Source organism: Pistacia vera, unplaced genomic scaffold (assembly GCF_008641045.1).
Source record: "Pistacia vera cultivar Batoury unplaced genomic scaffold, PisVer_v2 Contig1133, whole genome shotgun sequence".
Classification (NCBI taxonomy): Eukaryota; Viridiplantae; Streptophyta; class Magnoliopsida; order Sapindales; family Anacardiaceae; genus Pistacia; species Pistacia vera.
Window position 1 is genome coordinate 242,708 of NW_022195175.1, and position 27,444 is coordinate 270,151.

The window sequence follows — 27,444 nt, forward strand, 5'->3', positions numbered from 1 at the left end:
ACATTTTCAAACCCTAAAATATTATATCCAACTCACATAAATATCATTGTTTTTTCTGTCACAATTTCCAAATCTACACTACTCCAATTTAATTTGTGTTCAAAATTGAATGTCAAATTTAAATAATGAACAAAAATGGAAGGATTTTATGGGATGGTATTGGGCAGAAGTTTGGTATGGGCGCATCGCATGAGATGTCTAGCACATGGTTTTGGTATAGTACAAAATCCAGAATCATGTGCCAACAGAAAATAATTGCAACATATTAATGAGAGTTTTATTTAAATCTGTGAAAAAATTGAGTTAGGTGTGTAAAAACTAAAAACCAGTTAAAGTCGTGCAATCAACTGGCACCAAAAACAAGAGCTTTAGTTTTGTGACCATTCAGTAACTTAATTTTGGCACGTATTTAATGGATAATGCTATACATACATACAAAATGTACATACTACACATGTAATTGAGGATTATGTGGGCCTACGAATTATTGGACAGAGCCCAGTAGGTTCGAACTTGATTTTACGATGGGCTAGAACTGGATTAAACCCACCCCATAGTTCTCCCATAATTGTTTTTGTGGAGTCCACTAAAAGTTGGAAGCAAAACTAACAGCATTAGCGTGGGAACAAAATAACATAATAAATTTAAACCATGAATTGTGGCCAAGCCAATAGCTAGACTCTAAGACAGGACGAACTTTCCCTACAATGTTAGAGATTCGACCCATATTGGAAGCAATTTATGGCCAAGGATACTTACCTGAGCCATTGCAGGAGTTCGAACCGCACTGGAAATACCTTCTGGCCAAGGGTACTTACCCGAGCCTTGATCAATTAGTCTCATACCTTTGGACATGGAGAGACCCGTGACTTTCACCCAAAAAAAAAAAAAAAAAAAAAAAAACACGACATAATAAATTTATATGAAGAAAAAACCAAGAAAAGTATTGCATGCAAGAATAAAAAATAAACAAATAAATGTATATTTTTAAAAAATAAACAAATAAATGTATATTTTTAAAAGACCTGATGATTCTGATGTCGTTGCTCAAAATGCAGTCCACCATAACTAACCGGACAAGCACATCAAACACCACAAGAGAGCTTTAAGTTTAAAAAGTTACTACTAATACTAACTTCAATATCTAATTTCATTCTCTGCCTCATTCAGATATTCTATTGCCTTCTTTTCCTAATGAAAAACGTGCTCACCAAAGGTTCCTAGTCCTACTTCCTACTTATTCCAATAATATACAAAACAAATCAACTAGGATAACATAAAAAAAAACAGTAAACAGAAACATCAGCTTGCTGTCCTAGAAATAATTAAACAAGAAGCTATCCAAATGAATTTTCTAATTAATGTGTCTGCTCATACACAGTTCCTCACAACCACAGTGGTTTACTGCCTCGATGACGGGGCAAAAGGCCAGACTTGCAGGTCGTACATGGTGGTCTACTGCCTATGCCTGNAAAGTTACTACTAATACTAACTTCAATATCTAATTTCATTCTCTGCCTCATTCAGATATTCTATTGCCTTCTTTTCCTAATGAAAAACGTGCTCACCAAAGGTTCCTAGTCCTACTTCCTACTTATTCCAATAATATACAAAACAAATCAACTAGGATAACATAAAAAAAAACAGTAAACAGAAACATCAGCTTGCTGTCCTAGAAATAATTAAACAAGAAGCTATCCAAATGAATTTTCTAATTAATGTGTCTGCTCATACACAGTTCCTCACAACCACAGTGGTTTACTGCCTCGATGACGGGGCAAAAGGCCAGACTTGCAGGTCGTACATGGTGGTCTACTGCCTATGCCTGGTTCTCATCTCCAGGACCCTTTTGTGAGAGTTGGAGTGCAATGATGGTACAAATGTCGGACTTGCAGCAGGTCGATACTCAGGAAGTAGGCGGCCAGACCTGTATCGAACCCCACATGCATTACAAAGGGTCTTGGGTCCCAAAGGACCTTCCCTCCATTGTGGGGTCTCTGTTATCTCACAATGAGTGCATTTTCTAATTGCAACTGATTGCTGAGAATTAGATTTCTTAATCTCCCTCGAACATGAGAGCATTGTAAGGTTCTTTTTCCTCTTCTGTTTTTTCCTGGAAGGCTTCTCAAAGTGGGATTCTGACCCTGAGTCAGAAGCAGTTGAAGGATTATATTCCTCAGAAGCAGAGGAAGTGGGGGAGATGAAAGGGAACACAAACTGTGGCTTGAAGGCTGAGATTGGCCGACGCTTGCTTCGAGTGCGCTTCACTGACACTGGGAAGGCAAGTTTAGGATTAATGGATGCTCGATTTTCAGCCAAGCAAGAACTGCTGCTTTCAAGGACAGAGACTGGACTGGAGGTTTGGAAAAGTTTTGAATCTTTGACATCATTAGAATTGCTGCAGAGAAAAATGCTTCCACAAGAGGACGAATCACCAGAGCTTGGTCGCTGTTTTGGTTGAGGAGCTCTGTTATACTGATCAAAGAATAAGGTACAATCACACAAAAGGTTAGACGAGACAGTAAGAGATACTTGTAGCATTTGCATGGAACTAACTAACTGATGAAAAATTTATGCTGGTCAATCAGAAAACAGAAAATAAAACAGGAGTTACAAGGTTTTCTCTCCATGATAGAAGCAAAAGTTGTATTAACATTCCTATTGTTGTGGGATAAAAGTCAACTAATACCATATTATTGCATCCTCAATTGCAATAATTTCATCATATATTAATATTAACGGACTCTGAACACTTATATAACAAGATAATTCAAATTGGAAACTGCTTTCAAGAGAGCACACCTAAGTCAAATTCTATTAGACCAGATGGGTTCATTTGGGAGTATATTTAGATTTAAGTAAGCTATCCCTGTGCAGAGGCCATGCTAAGAATCTTCTCCACATCTTCCCAAATTAATTAGACTCCAAAAAGACAGACAATATGGGTTTATAAGAAGTTATAATGTTAAAAACAACACTATAAATTGATCAGATAAGTTGAATTTCATGCATGAGCTTACACCTTATATTTAATACAACCTACAAATGCTTAGATTTAAGATGGAATTCATGCCATCAAGCAGTGATAAGATTTACACAGCCTCTACCACAACACCTATAGATTACCCAATGCTGTAGATTGTTAAGCAATTATTAATTCATTATCTCAAAAAAAAAAAAAAAAAAAAAAACCATCTCTGTAGAGCTGTACACTGCAATTAATCTCTCTTCTCATCATGAAAAAAGCCTTTACACCCTATCTGACACTTGTATGAAAATCATATGCTGTTGTGTAATTTCTTTTATTAGCGTATCATATCTGCCATACCAAACTCTCTGATAAAATAAAGTAATTAACAGGCGTAACTCCAGCTGTTAGCAAATCATACATGCTTTACACCATCTCAACCCCTTGCACAGATCTCCAGTAACTCCAATTAAGGTCCATGCCAATACCAAACCTCTCTGTGACACTAAAGTAATCAATGTACATTAGTGCTCTCTCCAAAGTATTCTTCCTCTCAAAGTATTTTTCCTCTCAAGCCAGAAATTATTCAGAAGAATTAATGCAATCATCCGGTCACTTCTGTGTGGAAATGCTTTCAAGTACTTAAAACCACTATAGTTATTATTACAATTGGAGTTACAACCTCTGTGAAACTCATAAACCCAGCCATTATCAATTTTTGAGCCAAACATGTTATTCTAATATTTTTTCTTTGCAAATACTTAGTTTCCAATAAAAATAAGATTGCTAGGCAAAATTATGCCCCAAACTTTGAATTAAATCACTTCTCATATCACTTTCCCCCTTTTTCTACAATAGAAAAAATATAAGTTGTGATCTCAATTTCTTTTTTAAACCAGACATACCTTGAGCAAACTCAAATTTGAAGGGCCCCGCTGACTTTGCAAGTTTTGCGAAGCAAGAAACATATGGCTTTCAACATGTAGGTGGCCCAAAGGAATTAACCTTAGACCTTGTGACCAGCCTAACCACTCAAATAACCCTCAAGGTTATATGCTTAATGATTTTAAAATCCAAAATTACATTTTATATGATATCAAAAAACTTTATTATATGTAGAACATTACAGAAAACAAGAAAAATAACTTTAGAAAAAATATATATATTTTCAATACTATATTCAAAAACTAGTTCAAAGCATTTCAACCAAACAAGTTTTCTTAAATTTCTTGTATTCCATATAGTATCCAATTCTAATCAATCAGTCCTTGAACTTTTGATAACATTTCTAAGTTTCTATATTACTGTCCATATTATGACAACAGTCAAGTTCATCCACTTCAATGTCATTAGCGCACATCATACAAGCATAATTTCACTCCCTAATAGAATTCTATGGTAACAAAATTTTTGTAATGAATAATATGTAATATGTTTATGTACAAGATATTATGAATACAAGAACTCACCGAGATAGAATTATTTTTGGTCACTGCTGATAATTCGGACAAAACACTCAAGGGTGGTGGCTCAAGGCTCTGAAAATTTGCATTCCAATCTACACCAGAATCCAGGTCTTCCAATGGGAAATCAAAATGTTCCATAAAATCATCAAAGAACTCATCCGGGACGCCATTGAAATTTTCATCCAAAAACCAGGAATCACTCATATTATTCTTCACTCTCTGATTACACATTGTGATTAGAATCCAATAACAAGCAAAAAGGACATGTTAGTTCTAAGTTCAAAAAACATAAACTCTTAACAGATTAAAGTAAAAACGAACACCCATAACATGAATTTACAAGCAGTTAAGAGTAAAAAGTAAAGATGAAATAATATCGTAGGCTAGGTCCATAGGATTACCATGCATTTTACCTTATCCAACTGAAAATATATTAATATACACGCTTTTATCATCAACAAAAAATCCCTTATATAAGTACAAAATTGTTTCAACTAAAACTCTAAAAATCCAAATATAGCACAAATTCTCAAAATCTAGGGGTCCTTTTATAATTAATCTTTCCTAATTTGAGATTTAACAAAAGGAATTTTCGTATTTTTAAAAGGAAAAGCAACTACTTCCTTTTCTCTTCTAAGATACTTTAAAAAACAACTACGCTACCACGTCTTTTTCAGCTAATTATTTCCATTTTTATTTTTGACCAATAAAAATTACTCAACTAAAGTCACCGTAAATAAATAAATAACTATCGCCTGTTTGGCCACTGAGAAAACGCAGAGAAATTAATTAAATTCACGGCAGGAAACATTTACACACAATTTTTCCCCAATTTTTTCTCAGCGACCAAACAAACATCACAAACCAAAAAACAAGACACATGCAATGTAAGCCGAAGCTGAGTAAAGCCGAGCAAAAAAAGCTAGAACCACATTATACTTATTATTGAAAGAAATGATTTCTTAGGTTCACATTTCATTATCTTCCTCAAAAATCAAAATCAAAAGAAAAAAAGAAAACAACAGAAAAGAAATGTAAAGGTAAAAGAAGAGGGGGAAAGAAACAAACCTATCATCAAGAATGAAGCAATGCATGGGATCTTAGAGATGAGTGAGTGTGTATTTGTTTGAGAAGCTGTGGGTGAGATTCCTTTGAATCTGTATGTCTTGTTTTGGGAATTTAGGGATTTTGCTTTTAAAAGAGAGAGAGAGAGTGTGTGAGTATTATAATGCGAGCGACCACATGGGGTTTGGCGTGTGGCCCCTGATTCATCAGCCTACATCTGTCATATACCATTTATTTGATTGGAGAAAACATAATTAAGTGGTGGGGTTAATGTGGTTAAGAAAAATCATTTATAGCCAATTTAGAAATGGATAAAGTTAAAATCATTGGATTTTTTTTTTTTCAAAACTAAATATAAAAAAAAATCATAAATAAGGATAAATTAAAAATTGTAATCTTCAATATTTTAATTTTAATTATTGAAACATAACTCATAACAATTAATAAACCTTATTAAGGGGAAATTGAGTGAAGGGTGTATGATTTGTTTAACATGTGGAATCAGAGGGACAAGAAAAAAAGGTGGGGTCTACGATAATGGTATGATGTTATATATGGAAAGAAATGGAGAGGAGAGATCACCGACGATTATGATATCAAAGTGAAGATCGAAATCATTCATTCATTGTCTTTGCAATTACTCTACATCTGGGTCCCATGTATTTAGTTGGACTTTCCATGTGGCACATGCTGTGGTTGTCAGAATTTGTCTCCTCAACATTTTTAACTTACCCACGAATTATTTTATATATTTGAATAGAGATAATTATAAAGATATTAACTTATTAGATTACTATTGACTTGTAATATTACCTAATTAGTAAGAAATTTAATATATTTTTGTGGAAATTCTACAGTTACATGGCGGTGCATGATATTCGGGTACTATTATTATTATTTTTTTTCTTTAATTAAAGTGTTCAACCCAGTTTACCCTCGTCTCAACTAATATTTAAAATTCATTGAACACCTTATATGCCTAAAAAGACTGATAAATTGCAATATTATTTATTTTTATTATTTTTTTATAATCAGAGTATTCAAATCAACTTACGTTTACTTCAATTAATCCTCAAAATCTATTAAACATTCTACAAACCCAAATAAGCTACAGTATTATAAGGATAAGTGATCAGAAAGATTAAACATAGAAACTTGAGAGACCAACCCCAAGGGTTGGTACTGCTACTTATTGTAGCTGAAGAAATGTAGCTTGGAAGCAAAGGGAGTTAGTTAAAAGAGTCGCTTTTTTTTTCAGAAAATGAGGCAGCAGGCTAAAAAAATTACACAAAGTGTCGGTTCAATTTCATCATCACTGGTGGGGTTTTTGGTTTAGGATTCTTATCAAACAGGTGATATACAAGTCCGTCCAGCACCAGGGGGTTAGTTTCAGTCCCACATATCTGTTTCCTCGCCAACAACCAGGATAAGCCTCAAAGAATGCAAGGCTCAGAGTCACTCAAAAGTCAAAACTTCATTAGGGGCTACAGAAAATATCCAATCAATCTCAAGAGAATAGAAATGGGATATGATGCAAGGATGGCACTGCATTTTGAAGATTGATTTCTACAAATCTCAAGTTTTTAAAAATGATTTTTGTGCATGTGCTGCTCTGCAACATGTCAATATAAAAAACCATACATTTATATTTTAACTTTTGATGTTCTTCTTCTAGCATTTACAAATAGAAAGAAGAAGACGAGTAAGAAAATGGGAATGCCTAATAAAAGCCCTTGTCCAAGCGTGATGCCATAAGAAGAGTAGAACATGCTCTCCAGCTTCTCCTGCAATTGAAAAATATTAATCAAATTAGGTCACTATGTAAGAGTGTCAACATTTCTTTAAACACCAAATGGAGGTGGGCCAAAGAAAGTACGTTAAATCCAGAACTACCCACTTCATCCTGCACCATGTACAAATATTAAAATCAGTAAATATGTCAAGTGAAAGCAGCTCTAAACATGCACAAGATGCATCTAAAGTAGCCATAACCAAAAAGTCAACAGCTAAGATAGAAGTGTGGTTTATATATACAACACAATAAAATATCAATCACTCCGAAAGCAAATTTTGATAAGGTAACAAAAACTGTCAATTACTGATTGCTTTGTAACTATGAAAGATTAAAACATAAACAAAGAACTGAAAGCAGTCATGAAGAATCGCAATTGTGCTTGTTAAAATTTAAGCCAAGGAAAACCTGATGCTCTGAAAATAAAAATGTATATTTGCTCAGCTAGGGACAAACCCAGAAAATGCCAGTAGAAAGTCTTTATGCACTCTAAATTCTTCTAACTTGTTTTCTCAAACAGTTTTTTTTTTTCCGTTTCCAGTTTAAAAAAATAAAAAAATAAATAAAAAATTTAACAATTATCAGTGTGGAACTCACTGAGTATCACCAGAGAATTAAAAAGCCAAAAAAAAAACAGGTAGAAATCAGCATCTTGGATAATTTCTCACAGATGGCGACTTACTATTGAAGCTAATTTCTGCTTTTGTTTCTCAAAGATGTCCAGGGCATACTTATAAAGCTCTAAATCAAGGCTATTAAGTGATCTTATCTGCTGCAGAACCTCTTCAGGAACTTGAAGACGTGCCTGCAAAATTTCATGGGTCAAAGAAAAAGTAGCAGGAAAGGGATACCACAGTTTAAACAAAGCCAACAAACATGAGCAAAAGCAACTCCAACACAATCAAAAGAATTGCAAAAGTGCTTTAGAATGAAATGTGCATGGCAAGGAGTTTATTTTAATAACCTAGAAATGTCCTGACAAAAGCACCAGGTCCAAAGCTCAGAGATGATGGACCTCACAATTTTCAGTAGTTAAGAAACCAGTGACATATAACAATAATATCAAGATCATATCGTTGAGCCCACCTCTCATATTAGTAAGGAGAATAAATACTTGTAAGGGAAGAAAAAAGCCTCTAGGATATAAGCTTTATATTTCTTAAACGTAACAACATATAAATAAAAAATGTTTATTACTCTTTCAAAACCATCACGGTCTGGGTGGTCTGACCGGGGGGCCTTGACTAGTATTAAACTCCAGTTCAAATCCCTAACCATTTAGAGAAAGAAACTTGATTCTTCAACTATAATCCTATCTACTGACCCTTACGGGATCTTCAAGACCAACAGAAATTTAGTTTAATCCCTACTCTCAGATTAACTGGTTTGAAGCACAATGTGAAAGAAGAAAAAAATATCACCGATGTAAGAAATCAAACAGGGAAAAAGAACTCATGTAACCAACCAATTCAAAGAATTTACATACCTCCTTTGAAAAGTTCACCGGAGAGATTCTCTTCAAAGAATTAATGCGTCGAGTCGCTTGGGACTTTCGTAAGGAAGAAATGCACACTTCATAAGCTTGCATAAGCTTTCCAACAGTCATCTAATATAGAATGAAAGAGGGCAAATATTATTTTTATTTTCGAATAGGAAAATCATATCATCTTGATATTGTCAGGTATCAGATTAAATAAAAAGGCTTACATTTTCTTTTATTGTTTCGACTTTTTCATTTGAGGTGATCTCAGCAGACTTTTGGTCTGAGGTGCTATTCTGCCACATGGGAAGGAACAGTAAAAATGCAACAGTAAGAATGCTAGTCTACTTGATTCATGTCCAATTACCAAAAGTCTTATAACAAAAATGCAAAAGTACATGCTACCACCTGATGATAATTGCTATCAGGCTCAGGATCTGAAAATGAAGAGCTATGTTCTGTAGCACAAGAAGAGTGAATCAAATAAAGAGCTAACTACACCCAATTCAATTCAATCCAATTAGAAACGAAAATACGGAAATATTTATGAAGTCCAATGCAACTTATGAAACAGTGAAATCCCAAGATGTCCAGATTCCACATTTTAGTTTATGCTATGAAATAATAAACCATATTTTTGCCCATACAAGCATACCAATCAGGAATGGAACATTAGAAAATAGTGCAAATGAGGAAGTTCTGAACAAAAGCAAAAGATTGTGAAAACCATTTCCCATAATTAAGAATTCCAGTTGTGACTTTTCTACTCTTTCAATATTAGAGGTTTCTTGACCAGTCTTTACTCTTAGTCCCTTAGATATGTGAATGTGCAGCTGTACACAGCTTTATCAGTAGAACAAGTTTGCTTCTGGTTAACCTGTGTTATCAATGGTTAATGGACTTGGTTTCTTCCAAATGGTTAAACTCTAGAACTGCTATCTTTTCTAATGTTATTTCAACCAAGTGTCTAATAGCATCTGATAAGTCCCAATATTTTTTTTGATATTTGCAACATATGCAAGCCCTTCAGAGGTGGTTAATCCCAAAATTTAGAAATAGAATTATGTTTTGTCAAACTAACCTGATTTGTTGTTACCCTCTATACTAGAATTTGATGCTACCATCTGGGAAATGACCTGTGCACCAACCACCTTCCCGAAAATGTTTGCAGATTCTCTATGGTTCTCTGTGAGACCAACATATAGCATTTCATCCAACCTCTTCTGCAAGATTTACAAGTATCTACCATGATTGCAACCATAAGGAGAGAAATTATCAGAAAAACAATATTATGACATAAAATTATCCACAACTCTAATACCCTTTTCAATTACCTTTGCAACTTGAAGCACATAATCACCAAGAGTCTTAAACTTCTGTACACAATGGCGAACTTCATGTGATTTTGCTAAATATGAGTTGTTTGTCAATCCTACAACCTGTTATCGAGAACACTCAATGATGAATTTGACAACTTAATCCTCATGGCCTTAACAATCCCATCAGAAAATCAGTAAAAAACATTTTCTTTTATAATCCATTTTTAGTAATATTTCCAACACATAAGTAGCTCGCACAACCTAAATTAAACCAAAGAAAAATAATTCACGAGAACAGAATATGACAAAGATAAACCATGAGGAAGAATACCTGAAATGTTGCTCCATTGTGAATAATATCCCAAGCAGTTGGTTTATTGATGAAATCTTGTAATGGCATTACAAAATCCTCCATGTTGTATGAATCATTGCCGTTAACATCCACTGTGACCTTCTGTTTTCGGGCATCTCTCTGTTCATCAAAGTAGAATACGTAAAAACTTCATCATAATTACTATTGGGGGTGTTTATTACACCATATTGGACAACACAAAAACACCGCACAGCATTAATAATTTTTTTTTAACCAGTGCTTGGAGATCCACAGGACTATTTAAAGTCCTTTCCTAGTTTTTAGTGCACTGGAATCGCACTATCTTGTGGGCACTTCCCAGAGCTGGTTTTGCACAAACATGTGCAGGCGGAAATGTAATTTAATAATTTAACGTGACTTATTAATTAATATTATTAAAAATTGTAAATGTCTAACAATTTTAATAATAACTTGACAAAATACGTACTTATTAATATTCCTTTTAAATAAATATAATTAATAATTGAATTAAAATTAAAGGTTAAGTATTTCATTGATTTTTATTCAAATTACTTATATAGTAAATTTTGAATTTATTAATCATATAAATAATCTTGTCCAGTATAATACATCAGCAAACACAATATAATATGATGTTTAACAAAGTCCTATAAAATCTAATCCATTCCATTTCTGTTCACTCCAATCCAACCCTATGAGTTCAGCCCAATGATGTTTGTCAAACCCACCTATAGAAGCAGCCCTAGCCCAAAATTTAGAGTCAAGTAATTAAAAAGGAATTTAAAATAAAAATTGTATTTCATGATGTGCATAACAAAGGATTTCTCATGGACTACTATGTGAAGAAAAAGAAAATTGAATAGCCTGTAAAAAGAAATAAGAATTAAAAAAAAAAAAAATCCAACAGAAAAATACAAGACAAACGTACCCGAGCAAACAGGTCTTCTCTCATCCATGGAACCAAATACTTCCATGGCCATATATCAAGAGTGCTGACTCCAGAACTTTTAGAGCGCAAGCGTTTAGCCATTTGTGTGGCAGAAGTTAAGTTAGGATGCACCAAAAATCTAGCAGCAACTTCTACTGAAAATTCATAAGTGCTAAATACACGATCAATTGGATTCCTAAGTATCGTCACCACTGAAGTTTTCTCTTTTGGAAGTTTGGACATCATGCTATAGTCATCATGAGTGACCAACAATCTACAGTTAGTTTTGCTGCACAGGTAACAAAATTGCAGCAATTAAAAAGCCATATAAGTACATACTAATTAAAATTTATGATAGTTTCATTCATAACAAATTAGAAATATCTAGTTCTTTTGCTATAGTTATGACTTACAGATGCTAAAAGATTGTCTCTTCCCCCGAACATTTTGAAGAAAACTAGTTAATTACAAGTTAACCTAGTACACTTAAGCAACAGTCACACTTGTCATCTCCACCGTGTAGTAATATAAACAAACACAAACCCTATTCAACTTAATTTCTAGAAAAATCTTCCATTCAAAAGAATAAGAAGAAAAGTGCTTTAGAATAATTCCTAAAGAACCTTAAATCCCACTAATAGACCTTTTTTTTTTCCCCACAATTTTTCTATTCTACCAATATTCTACTAAAAATGTTCAACTTGAGTGCCATACTCAATGGTTGCATCAATAATTTTCATCTCTCTCTACAAACATTCAAACCAATTTCTTTCCCCCACACATATAAATGTTTATAAATTAAAAGGTCTCTCCTTTCTTCAGAGTTTTCTCTATTTTTCAATAAGCACCCTTAACCTCTAAATCTCTAAACCAAATCAGTTTCATCCAACAAACTACAGGTAAATCTAAATTCCTAGTAAAACACAATGAAGTAACATCAATATTATTTGCTACAGAAGGTTCAATGATTTGATAAAAAGTAAAACCATCAAATGAATAATAGAATTTTAATCATATAACGCCTAGCATAAATATCAGAACACAGGACAACACGATGATACCTTGGATCAAACCGCAACTTGTCATAAGAACGGGGGCATTCTAGAGAGCTAGAGTACAACTTTTTCAGAAGACTGCAACAATAACAAATTACCCAAAGCAGAAATTAATAAGGTTTTTAAAATGCTGGACCCTAATTTCAGAGTAACTATCATTACATCCTGAGGGAATTACCAATGGAAATAAGTGCGCCCTCCTGTCCTGGGAACATGTAGAAAGAACAACAAATCTTGCAGGGTGTGTTTGTCTTGTTTTAATTCTTGATCAAGAGAAGAAAGTGCCCACTTTTTGACAACTCTTTCACAGTGCCCAAAATCAGTTACTGTAGAAGCATTCACTGTAAAAGAAACTCAAAAGTGTCAGATATTGCACTACAATTAACACTAGAAATAAACATTTTGAGGTCAAAATAAAAATAATAAAGGAAATTCAAAAGGGTTTTACTTCATATCAACATATCAATAATTAGTAACAGAAAATTCAAATTTAGCAAAGCCCCTAGTCAGCTTTCTAATATGTTTCTGCCGTCCTAATTACAAAACTAAAAACTAATTTATTCTCACCATCTAGAAGAGCTTATTCAGTAAAGAGAAATCAAGGTCATTCATTTAGGTAACAAAATAATAATAATTATAAACTAAATGTGGCAAAGATGGCACTGGGACAGTGATATCTACATTTGATGTATGGGTGGAAGCGATCAAGTTAGAGCGACAATGATTATTAATGGTACTGAATATTCAATCAGCACTAGAGGTAAGGTAAAACTCAATCAAGTTTGTGTTTAATTTCTAAAATGCAAAATATAAGTAATAACACTCAACAGCGAATCAACATTTGGGGTAAGGGAAGACGAGACTATTCCACAAAATTCAATCAAATTTATGCCTTTCGTTTCTAAAATTCAGAATCAATCTTTCTAACAAATCAACAATTTCATTCAATACTCATGAGCCCAACCATCATAATAAACATAAGAAAAAAAAAAACCTTTTTCAATTCTAAACAAGATTGAAAACATACCAAACCCGAAAAGCAGCAACAGAAGACCAAATTTGAGAGCAGTATCCATGGGGCTGATTCCTACTCAAATCACTGCAAAACAAAAAAGCAAGTAAATAAACGCAATTTGAAATTGTTAAGAAAGAAACTAGTAAGAGAGAGAGAGAGAGAGAGAGAGAGAGAAATGAAACATTAAACATGTGGTTGAACCTGTATAGATTTTCGTGATCTCGTGCTCATAAACTAACACCACCCATGTTGCCCACTGTAACCTACAAGAATATATTAAATCAAAAGTTATAGAGCATGGAAATGGAAACCCTCGAATTGTGTAAAAACGATTTTGGGTTCTCAATGCAGAGTTGAAGAGCGAGCGAATATAACATAGAGGAATTTGTAATGATAACTTTGGGGAGGTTTTAAATGGGCGCCGGCAGGTGGGTGGTTTCTTTTTTTAGTATGAAACGCACGCCGTGAGAACCAAAAAAAAAAAAAAAAAAACATTTATTGGGCGTCTCGATTGTATAATATTTGAAAAATGTTATCCCTAAAAGACAATATAAAGGACGGGTGTTCGGCTTCGAGTATCTTACACTTTTTAAAGAAACCAAAACTAGAAGTAGAACAGACAGTTTCTTGAAATTTGGAACTAGAATCGGAACCGACAGTTCCGGTTCCTAGGTACCCAGAACCAGAACCTGTAACAACGGTTTCGGTTCTAGTTCTGGGTACCCTGTAAAATTACAATGACCCCTAAAAGTTTTTAAAATGGTAAAAAAACCCTTAAAAACTTATAAATACCCCCCCACCTGGCACTTGTTAACAAAAATAAAATTACAAATTATAAATTCAAAATTACAAACTCCATTACTTTGTAAAGGTAGATTCTCAAAAGTCAAACCAACTTACTTTAAATGTTATGAAATATAAATATAAATGTATTCACATTACTTTTTCTACAAAATTTTTTATTAAGCCCCCTAATATTTAATTTTATTTTATATTAGGCTTGGTTCCTGGTTCCTGGTTCCAGTTCTGGTTCTAGTTCCTAACTATAGGAACTGGAACCGGAATCGCATAGTAACGGTTCCAAAAATTTGGAACCGGAACCTACCCATTAACGATTGATTCTGGGTAGGAACCAGAACCAGAACCAAACCCAGGGTACCCGTCGGTTCCGGTTCTAACCGGTTCTTTTGAACACCCCTAATTGACAAAAAAGGCTATAAAGTGACGTCAGAAAAAAAGAAAGAACGGTAAAAGAGAAAGAGAGAGAGAAATCATGAAGATCGAGGATAATAATTGTCTTTGTATGCCCCCTTTGTATTTGTCTTTGTAAGACTAACACTGCTCATAATATTTTATCATTGGGTATATTATATGAATAGAAAAAAATCACCTTCAAAATTAACAAAAATGTTTAGAAAATGTATTTGGTTCGTTTGAATAAATTGATGAATAATATATTTTGGTTGGGAATATAAAGGGGTAGGTATGTTATATAGATTATTAAATTGTTCTCATTTTTAAATATTAATATAATAATATTTTTTTTTTAACCCTCTATATTTAAAATTGTGCTAAAACACCCTAATCACATAAAACTTTAATTTTAGCAAAATCACCCTCACCCACCCCAAGCCACTACCGGCAGTCAACCACCACCGTCGACAGTCGACGGAATGGTGCATGACTGGCCGTATGTGGTCGGTCGTGCTCGGGCAAAGGCAAAAATGGCCATGGATCACAAATCCATGGCCAGAAAATAGCCAGATCTATGGTCATCTCACAGCCACATCTTTAGTCATAAAATGAGCATAGAAACGCCAAATATGGTAGTTTCCGGCCATAGATCTGTGAGGAAAAGTCCTTATTGGTGCATGACCAGTCAGATCCTACCGATTGTGCAACATTACAATGATTGACGCAGGTGATCGACAGTAGTCTTGGGTGGCTGGGGGTATTTTATTAACTTTTAAACTCTTTTGTGACTGGGATGTTTTAGCTAATTTCTCAAATGTAGAAGGGTGGGGTAATTGTTATTTAGTAAGGGCAATTGTATCCAAAATGGTTTTTAATTAAGGGCTAAAAATTCGTGTTACAAATTTATGTCAAAAACCCTTATAGCTAATTGGATAGGAGATGTTAAATTACCAAGTAGTAGAGCCAGTCCAAAATCTTTGACAGATACTATGAGTAACAATATATTAATTTTACAAAGAATAATATTGTACTTCTTGTCTAACCATATTTTAAAATTTTCATCCCAAATGATATGTACTTTAATGTAGTTTTGATATCTGCATGAGAAGCCAAGATAATAAATTATATATCAATCTATGACATTGTTATCTAAATGAACGGTTGAGGTCAAGGATATAGTCAGAATTTTTAGTGAATGAGTTCAAAACATTTAAGTTATAAATTTACAATAAAATTTTGTGAGGCCAAAAAGAATTTAAGTCGGATCAAAATTAAAATATTATAAGATATAGAAACTTTTTTTATTCTTCAAAGTTTGAGTGCCTTAAATATGAANTAGAGTAATGCTATGTGCACTAATCAATGTGTACTAATTCAAGTACTAACATTGGAAATTTGAAAAAAAAAATTAGAGGGAATTTCAAATTTCCAATGTTAGTACTTGGATTAGTACTCATTGGTTAGTGCACATAGTTTTATTCGTATAAGTATTATGTCCTCGCATTTTGTAATACGAATTTTTAAAATTTGTAGCATAAATTCATAGATTAATAGTAATTAACTATAATTCTTCATCTAGATTATCTTATTACATTGAATTAAGGGCTAAAAATTCGTGTTACAAATTTATGTCAAAAACCCTTTTAGCTAATTGGATAGGAGATGTTAAATTACCAAGCAGTAGAGCCAGTCTAAATTCTTTGACAGATACTATGAGCAACAATATATTAATTTTATAAAGAATAATAGTGTACTTCTTCTCTAACCGATATTCTAAAATTTTAATCCCAAATGTTACGTCGTTATAATAAATTATATATCAATGTATGACATTGTTATCTAAATGAACAGTTGAGGTCAAGGATATAGTTAGAATTTTTAGTGAATGGGTTCAAAACATTTAAGTTATATTGGTATTTTATGAAAAGAGTAAACGACTTTTTCCTATCCAAGGTTTGCCTTAACGACACTTTTCCACCCAAAGTTTATATTTCATTATTACCCAAAGTTGATTTTGGCAGCAAAATTTCTCACTGTCACCACTATTTGAACCTCTAGTCTCCTCTCTATAAAACCCCATTTACTCCGACACTTGATTTTTCGCCAATTGTCGGATTTTTCGCCAATTGTCGGTCATCACAAAGCTAGCGTTTCCTGTTCTTAGTTGATTTTCGACTGATTTCGGTAAAGAATATTCAATCGATCACCACCATTCAATCCACCAACCTCCACTCTATAAAACTCCTCTCACCTTAGCTCTTGGTAACTTGTCAAACGTCGACTGAGAAAGTAAAGTATATTTTGGATAGTAATATAGTATAAACTTTGGATAGAAAAATGGTATTTCAAAACTTTTAAAGTGGGAAGTGTCATTAAAGCAAACCTTGGGTGGGAAAAGGCCGTTTACTCTTCACGAAAATGAAAAAGGCACATGAATCAACAAAAGAACAAACAACTTAAATTGGGACATGATGAAAAGTTGTTAATTTGGTAATGAGGGAGAAACCAAATGGCATTGATATGGGTGGTCCACTTTTCCACCAATTAAAAACTGTCGTTGCAGTGTGAAACAGGTTGTCGTTTTCCCTAAGTGGCATCGGGGAATGTGGGCACTTTTATTTGTTTTAGAAGAGTCAAAGGGTGGGCAACCCCACCAACTTGGCACCACCCCCTTTTTACCTTAATTCTGTGGACTATTCTGTTGGTGGCCACTTGCATCCATTACATCTGTCTTTTGGCGTTTTGCTGCTGACATCAAGATCACGGTTTTCCTCAATAGCTCATAGGCTGAGAAGTTGAGTATTTTCATTAGATAAATGGATTGTAATCTAATAGGAACATTTTCAGCACTATTTAAGAAATTATCTGTACAAAGATTGGCATCGGAAGATGCTGCCGGTTCAATTTTCATTGAATCAAAGAATAGTTTCTGTAACTTTGATGGCAGATACACACATCCTCATTTCAAAGAGAGTAAGATATGAGATAAGGGAGACGTTCATGGTTTTACAAGAACCGATTTCGTCGCATCCAGATGGTTCAGGCGGCATGTCCCCAGAAGAAATTCTGGGAGCTCCTCTTCGGTATTACCCTGTGGCAAGAACATCGAAAATAAGTACTTAAAATGGAATGGTAGGTCATCAAAAAAGGTCAGAATTGCACAACCAAACATAAATTATGTGCACATATTTCCTTCATTTACAATCTCAAATTTACCCACACTAAGTACTTAAAATGGATGGTAGTCATCAAAGGTCGGAATTGCACAACCAAACATAAACGTGTGTACACATATTTCCTTCATTTACAACTCAAATTTATCCACATCCGGGGAAAAACTTTAGTTTACTTGGCTTGATTCATGATTAAAATCAAAAAGCTTTAGCTTTTCCAATATGTTTGTGCCAGGGTATGCAACAAACATGAAGGGGTAGAACCTTTGGTTACGGTAACGGAAAATAGATTGGAATTACCTGTATCAAAAATGCCATTTCAATAACATGTTGTTGGTAACCAAGAACAGACTAACCACACCCCTTGCAACTGTGAAGATCCAATATCAATCCCGACTGAAATGAAATTAATGAATGTCAAAAATCACATGTTGCAAACGTAATTTCCCATGCCATATAATGTTTAGACATTGAAAGAGCTCTTCTCTTAGCACAAAGTCTATCTAGTAAACACTTGTCAAATTTATGCGGTTGAAATATTGCAGTACTCAACAAGTGTAGTACTTGCATAATATGAATTTCATCAACCTAAACATAAATATAACCAAATATGTAGTATCTGAAGTCAAGAAACAACATTTGAACGTCTTCATTTATATACGTAAATAATTCAACCAATTACTCTCGCCCTCTTCTCCCAACATAAAATACTATTTTGCAACATACCTCCAAGTAGTTCCTCCCATGGAATAGTTAATTTCCAGTGCTTGACCAATGGGCAAGCTTTCTTTCCCACACTCTGTTTAACTATCCATGAACCCTGGGAATCAAGTTAAATTAGTATGAGCTAGAATTATAGTCACATTGAATGAATTAATGCAGCACAAAATAAATGTCTCTGGAAAAGAAATGGAAAGAAAATTTTCAAAATTGAATATTTCTAGTTCCTCCATATGCAAAAGAAAATATATACACATGGACCATAGTAACCATCAATTCCAAGGGTTAAAGTGAATTTGTCCCACATCACCAAGTTAGTAGACTGTTATGGTGTAGATATGTGTATTGAACTCCCTCCTCCTCCTTGAGCTAACTTTTGGGAGTAAGTTTTACCCAAACTCATTTATCAAGCTATCAAACCACGTTTGTTTGGATGTGTGATGAGTTTGGACCCCTGTACGCTTTAGCTTTTCGGTTTGAGTACTCATTTATCACCAAGTACTTTCATAACAAGCAATCGAACGGGAGTGAGTTGAGTCCTACCCAAGCTCATTTATCACCAAGGTCCTACCCCAGCCCATTTATCACCAAGTACTTCCATAAACAAGCAATCGAATGGATTGGTAAGAGAGAGATATTTCAGCATCATATTTAATACTTTAGAAATAAATAAATAAAAATACGACACATTAAGTAATCAAGCAGTGGAATTTTACGCAATTGTGCTATCAAATTCTAAAACAGATAATTTGCAACATCCATTGTATTTACAAACCTTAGATATGTATGGTATGAGCTTAAACCTCGAATTTCTATATGTATCATCCCCCTTGATAAAGCTTTCTAGCAAGGGTGAATCCTTGACAGGAGTAATCATCATATAATAAAGTGCCAGGCTATACGAGGTTGAGCCAGGAACCTGTTTCATATCTAAACATTTAGTCATTCTAAAATCTAAACGCAGAATAATCAATCGTATAATATAACTCAAGAATTTATTGACTTGAGTTGGGTGTAAACCAAAAACTGAATCTACCTGTATGTTTATAATAAAAAAGAACTCTGGACCACCCTGCTCCGCATATTTCTGTAGAAAAGAGCTTGTAAAACGTCTGCAATGAATGGCTAGGAAATCTTGAAACATAAGAGCAATTTACAGTGATGAAAGATCAACCTGAACAATTCCCCCTGGACGGCCTCCAAGATCATCTTCACGCTTGTCCGATTTCAGCCAATCGGCAGCAACCATTTGCATTAAGGTGCCCTTCGCCTTCACCTGGGAAAAGATGATAATAGATAAAATAAGAACTGCAGGTGGGGAGTTAACATTTCCAATTGAGAATTCAGGATGATCACAAGGAACAAGAACAAATTCAACAGAGTAAACCCAAGACTGATTGGTCTTAGAAACTTCATAAACAAGGAACATAGATAGCAGGAGAAGAAAAATGCAAGCTAACATAGATCAGTTACCATTAAATTAATATGATGCAAGATCACGCAAACCCAGACCACATTTCACCTCTCCAGTAGGTGGGAATGATGAACATAATACAAAAGATACAAAGCAAAACTTTTTTCAGACAGTGGCCGCTTTTTTATTAATAACTTTGCTGCTCGTACCTTTTGACGGTCTTGCAGGTAATTCTTTCCACGAATTAAAAATGCAGAGGGATCTGTTGATGTCCAACTGCAAGGCATAGTACAAGTTGGATCCTTTTGAAGAGTAGTTCCATAACAGCATGACATACTGTCTTCCCTTGACATCCCTTGTAAGTCCATATAGCCCCTCGTCTGAACTGTGACACATAGAAGTAGCTTGTCATCAACAGTTCAGAAAAGCAGAAAACCATATACAACTACAAGGCAGAAGCAAATTTCTTTTTCAGTGAACTAAAATTTTAAGCTGAATATTTGTAACCCAAACCAAAATCACCTGCAAGATCATGCAATTTTTTCACAAAACCTGCAGCTGTTGATAATCTTGGTTGACGTGTATCCTGCAATTGTCATTGTCATAGACTCCAGTGAGAAAATCAAAATAAGCAATATCTGGAGCTTATGGGATATGTAGCTTATGCTAGTACTGAAATTTTCATGCCAAAAGGCTTGAGAGAAGAGAAGAAAATGGATGGGTAGAATATTCAGAATCATCATCATCATACAACTAGTTTTAACTTTAAACCCATAAGATTCAAGAAAAAAGTTTGCACCTTATGTGCTGACAAATTTAACAAAACTAATGCAAGTATGCATCCATTTCGCAATGTGACTCATGCAAAATGTCCTTAAAAACAACTCCAAATTGTCTTTGACAGTGAGAAGGTACAAGAAATTGTTTGACAAAGCTGATACCTGAGAGTAAATTTCTGGACCAAAATCAGAAGTCCAGCCATTTTCTATATCGTCATAGTCGGATGGTTCTGGAACATCAAAGAACTCATCAGCAGCATCATTTAAGCCAACCAGGCTTGCATGTTCATCCATCTCTTCACTTATGTTTTCCTTGGGTTGCCCATCTTCTGTCAGTGTTCGAACACCAACTGTGCTATCCTCTTCCATATGAAGCAACCTAACATTTCTAGCTAACTCTCCCGATGAAAAATCAGAAGAATAATTTCCTTGCTTTGCTCTAAAAAGTTCTCGTAATGCTGCAAATACCAATAGAATAACAATTAACAACAACAACAATAATAACAGTAAAATTGTAATTAGTCGCCTCAAAGGTTTTTTAAGTGAAATCACATTAATGCAAGTGTATATGAGCAGTTAAAGGTTACCAGCAAGTCTTCCGAGCATGCTGATGGTAATAGATCGTGCTGAAGATGGCTGTAGATAAGATCTCCAGAATTTCCAATCAATAGCAAGCATGTGCTTTACAACTGATTTTTTCCCTTGGTCCACAGGAGATACAACATAACCCCCACCTGCAAGAGAGTGTAAAATATTATCTGTTATTTTTCCCTTGACAATTTTGATATGCATTCACCCAAAAAAATAAAAATATGTATAAGGACCTCTCATCACCAGAGGATTCAAAAGATACAACATCTGACACACACTGAACCAAAATCACAATGATAGATGATGATAAAAATGATTAAAAAAGAAAAGTACCATTACTATCATTATCAAAATAATTATTAAGCAACAGATCATTCATTATACATTTATTTTTACATAGCATGCATGCAAGAAATTCTGAAAAATAAAGTAAATTATCTTTTCCTTCTAAATTGTAAGCATACGTTACTTTTAAGGCAGGCACGAACATAGCCTTTCTGGGGTGGACACTTCTTATGAAACACGGAATGGTAGAGTATAACTGCAACAAAATAAACCAAAGAAAGTTATGTCTAATCCAAATCAGTTAGGGGTATATAATTATTTGAGAAATTCCTCAACAACATCACAACCATATGTCCCATCATCTTCCCTTCTCCAATAACGCCGCAACAAGAGATCTCTTCTTTTCATTCCCCTGCAAATTACATGTAAATGACAACAATTACAAATGAATGTAAACTACTAGGCATCTATGTTAAAAGAACACTGACTATATATAATACAGCCTAGAATCTGACCATGGTAACCAATCACCATATAACTGCTTGTGTATAATATCAGTATGACCATCAAGGTGTTCAACGACACTACCCTTGTAGAAACAGAAGTCCCATCTGCAAGCCAATTTGCCAAGTTACTTCTGGTAACAAATGTAAATTTCTAGAAGAACAAAGATGAATTACTTTATAACAGTACTACAATTCTGCATAGCTCCGGGATAATAATCTTCAGTCAGGTGGTAGCATTTTAATAGGACTTCACTGGGAAAAATCAATTTTTAATTGGAAGTGCATTAGAGTCATCTAATGTTACAGGATAGACGACAAGGTTTTAATCTCAGTAGTATACACTATCTGCACAGAGGAAGCTCTCTAGGCCGTAAAGAAAGACCAGGAACCTAAAGTCTAATTTATTTAAGGAAACATGTTTATATTTATGAATGTTCAGATATTAGTTGTTTGAGTTGATTATTACCTGTTTTGAGTTATATTTGGTTTTCTTATATGAATATACAATTATGGTTTATTGGCAAAGTCCCAAAAACAAAATAGTTCCTAAAATAAAACCTTTCGTTCCAGGTTTTGCATCAGATGCCTTTGCTCATGGATATGGTCACTAAACAAATATATTCTGTGTTGTGTCTTCCTAAGGTGCCATAATCTAAAAATATGTAATCACTAACATATAAACTTACAACATATAGTTTTGTTTGATGAAAAAGGATCAATTCACGGGAAAATGCCTATTTATCTTTAAAGGTGTTATGAATCCAAGTACAAAATTCTGCACCCATATAAGTTATCACTTATCACTTCAACCTTGTAAAAATATAAAAATTAAATGCATCAAGAAAACTTACTCTGATCTTGAGGGACCAAGAGAAATGAGTGTTTGGAAAATGGCTTCTGAAGCTCCATCCACCACCCCAACAGCCATTATTGCAGGATGATCATCCCACTGCAGAGAGAAAAATATATAAATTATTGCTGCATTGTAAAAATCTAAATGGTCAAAAAGAAAAAGCTACCAACCTTCCCATGAGAATTCCTATCTTTTGCTTCTTTAAACAGCCGCAAACCTGCATTACACTCATGATTTCAGGCATGCAACTTGTGCGAGCTAAAATCGAACAGCACATTTTTAATTTTGTACGCACCATTCTGACAACCAAAGATTGTCCAAGGTGAAGGTGCGATAACATCAGGTGTCACTTGATCCATTTGTGTTGTTGAACATAGAGTCCAGTCTACAGATCTAATGCGATTTGCCCTACTGGAACCGCTCAATCTGCATGCATTAATAAAATCTCTGAAAAACCAGAAATTGACCATCGTACATGGGACAATGTTCTGAATCCACAAATATCAGCCATAGCCTACAACGAATAGCTTTCTCTAAAATTCCAACAGAACTGTTTCTGGTGAAAAGGCTAGTAACAGAAAAGGCAGTAGATAGTATATATTGCAAAATTACACTGATTGCTTGCACTATATTCAGATTCAGTGTACCTGAAAGACTCCCAAGGTCTATTTGAGTATCCAACAAGATTATCTCCTTGATATGGAGCAACCTGAAAAACAGATAAGTATTAATCTTCTGTATTACAGACACACTTCTGCTGTACCTCAACAAAATAAAGATGTTTGGAACCTTTAAAGCGGCTTCCTGAAATGAATGAATCCATTTAGCTGCTTCTTCAGGACTGCTTGCTCCTAGCTATGACATTAAAATACCATAACCTATACATGAAAATGTTATATAAAGTTTACAATAACTTAAAAAGACAATTACCTTACCTTAAGTTGATCATGATGATTAGAAGTATTATAAAGCGTAAATATGAAGAATACCTGCACATTGCAAGAAAGAGCTTACTTTACAAAAGTATCAATACCAAAAACTTTATCAGAAAATACAAACTGCGAAACAGGAACCAGTAAACAAAAACAGCACTTTGACATACTTTTCTGTGGATGTTTTCTCTCCCATTGTCTGTAACGCGAATGCAGGAATCTATAATTGCACTTTTAACAGGTTCCTGACAGGCATATCAAGGTTTTTCTTCTTAGTTAATATACCAAACAACAATGTTAAATACCAGACCACAAAATTTTTAACAAAAGAACATTCTCATGGGAAACAAATTAGAGAATCTGTGAAAAAACAGACTGCACAACTAAGAAAAAAAAACATTCAGATTCATTTTGTGATCAAAGCCTTAATAGAATTTAGAAAAAGCACTCACTCTGTTTATGTACACGATAAATATACTGAACAAAGGAAATGAAACTTATTACCAATTTTATAGAGTCGTATCTGGTGTGGGTGTGTGTTTATTGAGATAATTGTACTCATTCTATGTAAACCTGATAGGTATTGAGATGGTTACTTTAAAATAGCTCTACAAACTCTTTACTGCTTTGGTCCAATTTGATTGCAAACTCTTTGATGTTTTGACACAGCACCCTTAAATATTTTTGGATTTGTGAACCTTTGGTTTATTTCCCACTTACCATCTACCATCTTTCTCCTAGTAAGTGCATAAATCAACTTCAAGCACCTAAGAGGCACCAGGTGTGCATAAATCAACTTCAAGCACCTAAGAGGCACCAGGTGGGCCAGGTAGTGGATGACACTCAGGAAAGTATAGTTGCTTCCCAAAAAAGAAAGAGTATCAGCAAAGTAAATATGATATACCTAAGTTTACATTGGACTATTTTTTTCTCCATAAGTATTTTAATCACATCATTTATTCAACCTCAGAGTTGAAATGTTACCCAGCGGTAGAATCTTAAACAAAGACTACTGAAACAACTAAATGCTAAAGCAGAAATTTGCTATACATGACAAGTTGATAGGAAACTCAAAACTCATCATTCTTTGAATGAAGGGAAATTTCAAACGACCATATTCAGATAAAAGAACCTTCAAAATATGTAAGTCAGTGAATTTAAAGGATCAATTCCCCCAGAAAAGACAAAAGCAAAACCCCAAAGTCAGCAACACAAGGAAAACGTTTGCTTTCCCAGAGGCCCAGTCACTTTCCCCCAAAGCCTTCAAGAGTAAAAACTAGTAATTAAGCAATTTCATTCACATTAACACAGGTTTTAACTGAATAAAAAACTACGTTATTTTCATTGCCTAGTACTCCAGGCAAGATCAAAAATGAAAACCAATCACTTCAAATGAAGCAATTTTAGTATGACATGTAATAATATCCAAAACGCTCAACCGTTCTATGCCAAAACCAAAGAAAGAAAAGCCATAACTAAATTGGGTAAGTAATAAAACTCCACATTCAAGTAGCCCACGTTTAAGTACCTAACACTATCACAATACAATGGAAAACACAACTGGCAATCAAAAGTGGTTGCATCCACACACATAAAAGCAAATCCAATATCGCATACCCAAAACTAAATAAATTAATAAAAAAATAACTCATAAAGTTGCCACATAAAAATGAATCACACGTTATAAACGATACTAATATTGCGTAATAAGTTACTTAAACATGTGATCCGATTGTTTTCTATCACTAAAATAATGTTGTAGGATTCATGTATTACAATTTACAACATGTACTGCAAGTGTTGCCTTGAGCTTACGGAAAACGACGATTATTGCGAGTTACAAGAACTCGTGACGCCGGTAACACTACGGTCCCGGTAATACAGCATTTTCCGAAGTTTGCTACAGCATTGACTTGACCAGAATCTAAATTAAAAAATTTGAAGTTAGAAAGAAAGAGAAAAAGAAAAAAAAAAACCTGGTTCTCAGAATCCGGTACAGACTTGAAGCTCTTGAGATGATGATCATCAAGAACGAAATACCGTTTTCTTGAATACTGTAATCCAATCCGATTCGAACGAATTAGGTACAACCAACCTTCCATTGTACCATCGTTCTTGATTTGCGACAAATCCATCTCTCTCTCTCAACAAGAACGAACAAATAGAATTGAATAAATAAACAAAAATGTTTACAATTCAAGAAAAAAAAGTGTGAGTGATCATCAGTTGAAGACAGAGAGGGTTGTAAAGGAAATTGATTAAAAGAAAGAGAAAGACTGTTTCCTTCTCTCTCTCTCTCTCTCTCTCTCTCTCTCTAGACTCTTCTGTATTTCTTCAGTTTTGGTTGAGTCTGTGTTTTCTCTCTGTTAAAGCAATGAAACTGATTTGGCTTGACGAGTGCGTGCGTATATCAGACAAAGATTGACTGCCGAATATTTTATGTAAAATTACTCCATTGTCCTTCTTCTTGAATTGAGATTTGAGAGTTTGGGAGTTGAGTTTGGCAATTTTTTTTATTTTTTCTTCTTGGACCATCTTCGTCACAAACATCAGAGTAGTGCAAGTTTCAGACTAAATTGGTATAATTTTTAGTATATTTTATTATTATATCTTTAAACTCATTCCATGCATATTCTCTTTTTTATTTTTTTTATTAATAATTAATAATTAATCTATTTTACTAATTATTTTTATATATATATTAATTAAATATTAAAAATAATATTTTTATTAAATAATAATTATTTTAAAAATTATACTAATTTAATAAAATTAAATATTTATTTAATCAAATAAACATTATATTTAATATAGAAAAACATTTCATCTATTATAAAATATCAAAAAAAAAAAAAGACACACCAAAGAAGTAAATTTTATTGATAGTATTTAATTTTCTGAATTAGTATATTTTTCCCACAATGATCAATTAATGCATTTTGAAGAACATAGTGAGCCTCGTATCATTGATTTGTCTATATCGAATAATAAAATTTTAAAATCGGACATTTTCATTTACAACAATTTTGCAACTTCAGGAGTTGGCACTTTCATCTAATTCTCAATTGATACATCATTTTTTTATTTTTCATCATTTTTTGAATTATATAATTATTATGAATTTATTATTATAAATAATAATCAAATTAACATAAATATAAATAACAAAAATAAGAAAATAAAATATATTTTATAAAATATAAACATTGCCACACCAAATTGGTGTAAGTGAACAGGCGTGATACTGTTTACTTACACCAATTTGATGTAGTGTTTGATGTTAGATTTGAACACATTTTTCACACCATTTCGGTGTTCTGGCATTGAGTTGGATATGCCCTTGGGAGACTCAAGTCTACTTGCAGCATAATTATAATAACTTTTAATTTTTTGTGCAACAAATAAATATTATTTTAAGGTAATTGCTTCTGGTTTCGTTATTGAGTCGTTATAATCACTACTGGTAACACTAAAATTGATCAAGAGGTAATTGTAATCCCTTAAATGATTTTAATCTTTTTAAGGTAAGTTTGCAGTTGGGTTTAATTTTGGAAGTGTTGTCGTGTAAGAATTTG

General features: G+C 33.8%; 3 protein-coding genes across 3 annotated transcripts; all 3 read right to left on the reverse strand.

The window, feature by feature from the left end:
* Window positions 1-1,251: 1,251 nt before the first annotated feature.
* LOC116144076 (GATA transcription factor 11) lies at window positions 1,252-5,637 on the reverse strand. The gene is made up of 4 exons (XM_031429532.1): window positions 5,503-5,637; window positions 4,438-4,653; window positions 1,826-2,475; window positions 1,252-1,468 (listed from the first exon to the last, which is right to left on the reverse strand). The coding sequence occupies exons 2-4, from the start codon at window positions 4,636-4,638 to the stop codon at window positions 1,456-1,458; spliced, it is 864 nt and encodes a 287-aa protein (XP_031285392.1). The 5' UTR covers window positions 4,639-4,653; window positions 5,503-5,637; the 3' UTR covers window positions 1,252-1,455.
* A 1,505-nt stretch (window positions 5,638-7,142) lies between these two features.
* Window positions 7,143-13,868, reverse strand: LOC116143625 (protein-tyrosine sulfotransferase-like). The gene is made up of 14 exons (XM_031429088.1): window positions 13,624-13,868; window positions 13,435-13,506; window positions 12,586-12,748; window positions 12,414-12,485; window positions 11,353-11,641; window positions 10,422-10,562; window positions 10,106-10,210; window positions 9,853-9,994; window positions 9,180-9,229; window positions 8,999-9,067; window positions 8,778-8,897; window positions 7,974-8,096; window positions 7,376-7,402; window positions 7,143-7,283 (listed from the first exon to the last, which is right to left on the reverse strand). The coding sequence occupies exons 2-14, from the start codon at window positions 13,481-13,483 to the stop codon at window positions 7,143-7,145; spliced, it is 1,491 nt and encodes a 496-aa protein (XP_031284948.1). The 5' UTR covers window positions 13,484-13,506; window positions 13,624-13,868.
* A 3,533-nt stretch (window positions 13,869-17,401) lies between these two features.
* Window positions 17,402-26,173, reverse strand: LOC116143634 (protein ENHANCED DISEASE RESISTANCE 2-like). The gene is made up of 21 exons (XM_031429096.1): window positions 25,846-26,173; window positions 24,040-24,114; window positions 23,873-23,926; window positions 23,727-23,792; window positions 23,585-23,646; window positions 23,233-23,363; window positions 23,108-23,154; window positions 22,936-23,033; window positions 22,094-22,189; window positions 21,926-21,990; window positions 21,763-21,834; window positions 21,290-21,436; window positions 20,865-21,160; window positions 20,446-20,509; window positions 20,133-20,308; window positions 19,684-19,785; window positions 19,546-19,596; window positions 19,285-19,428; window positions 18,516-18,609; window positions 18,151-18,185; window positions 17,402-17,707 (listed from the first exon to the last, which is right to left on the reverse strand). The coding sequence occupies exons 1-21, from the start codon at window positions 26,002-26,004 to the stop codon at window positions 17,615-17,617; spliced, it is 2,127 nt and encodes a 708-aa protein (XP_031284956.1). The 5' UTR covers window positions 26,005-26,173; the 3' UTR covers window positions 17,402-17,614.
* Between the last annotated feature and the right edge of the window lie 1,271 nt (window positions 26,174-27,444).

Excerpts from the sequence above, each read along its gene's own strand:
- LOC116143625 (XM_031429088.1), bottom strand. The coding sequence starts at position 13,483 with ATGGATACTGCTCTCAAATTTGGTCTTCTGTTGCTGCTTTTCGGGTTT. Across the intron at positions 12,486-12,585 it reads GGGCGCACTTATTTCCATTG|TCTTCTGAAAAAGTTGTACT; the intron begins GTAATTCCCTCA and ends TTATTGTTGCAG. Across the intron at positions 8,097-8,777 it reads CGGTGAACTTTTCAAAGGAG|GCACGTCTTCAAGTTCCTGA; the intron begins GTATGTAAATTC and ends GAAATTTTGCAG.
- LOC116144076 (XM_031429532.1), bottom strand. The coding sequence starts at position 4,638 with ATGAGTGATTCCTGGTTTTTGGATGAAAATTTCAATGGCGTCCCGGAT. Across the intron at positions 2,476-4,437 it reads CCAAAAATAATTCTATCTCG|TATAACAGAGCTCCTCAACC; the intron begins GTGAGTTCTTGT and ends TTCTTTGATCAG.
- LOC116143634 (XM_031429096.1), bottom strand. The coding sequence starts at position 26,004 with ATGGATTTGTCGCAAATCAAGAACGATGGTACAATGGAAGGTTGGTTG. Across the intron at positions 24,115-25,845 it reads TACCGGATTCTGAGAACCAG|GAACCTGTTAAAAGTGCAAT; the intron begins GTTTTTTTTTTT and ends TATGCCTGTCAG. Across the intron at positions 21,161-21,289 it reads CATGCTCGGAAGACTTGCTG|CATTACGAGAACTTTTTAGA; the intron begins GTAACCTTTAAC and ends TGGTATTTGCAG.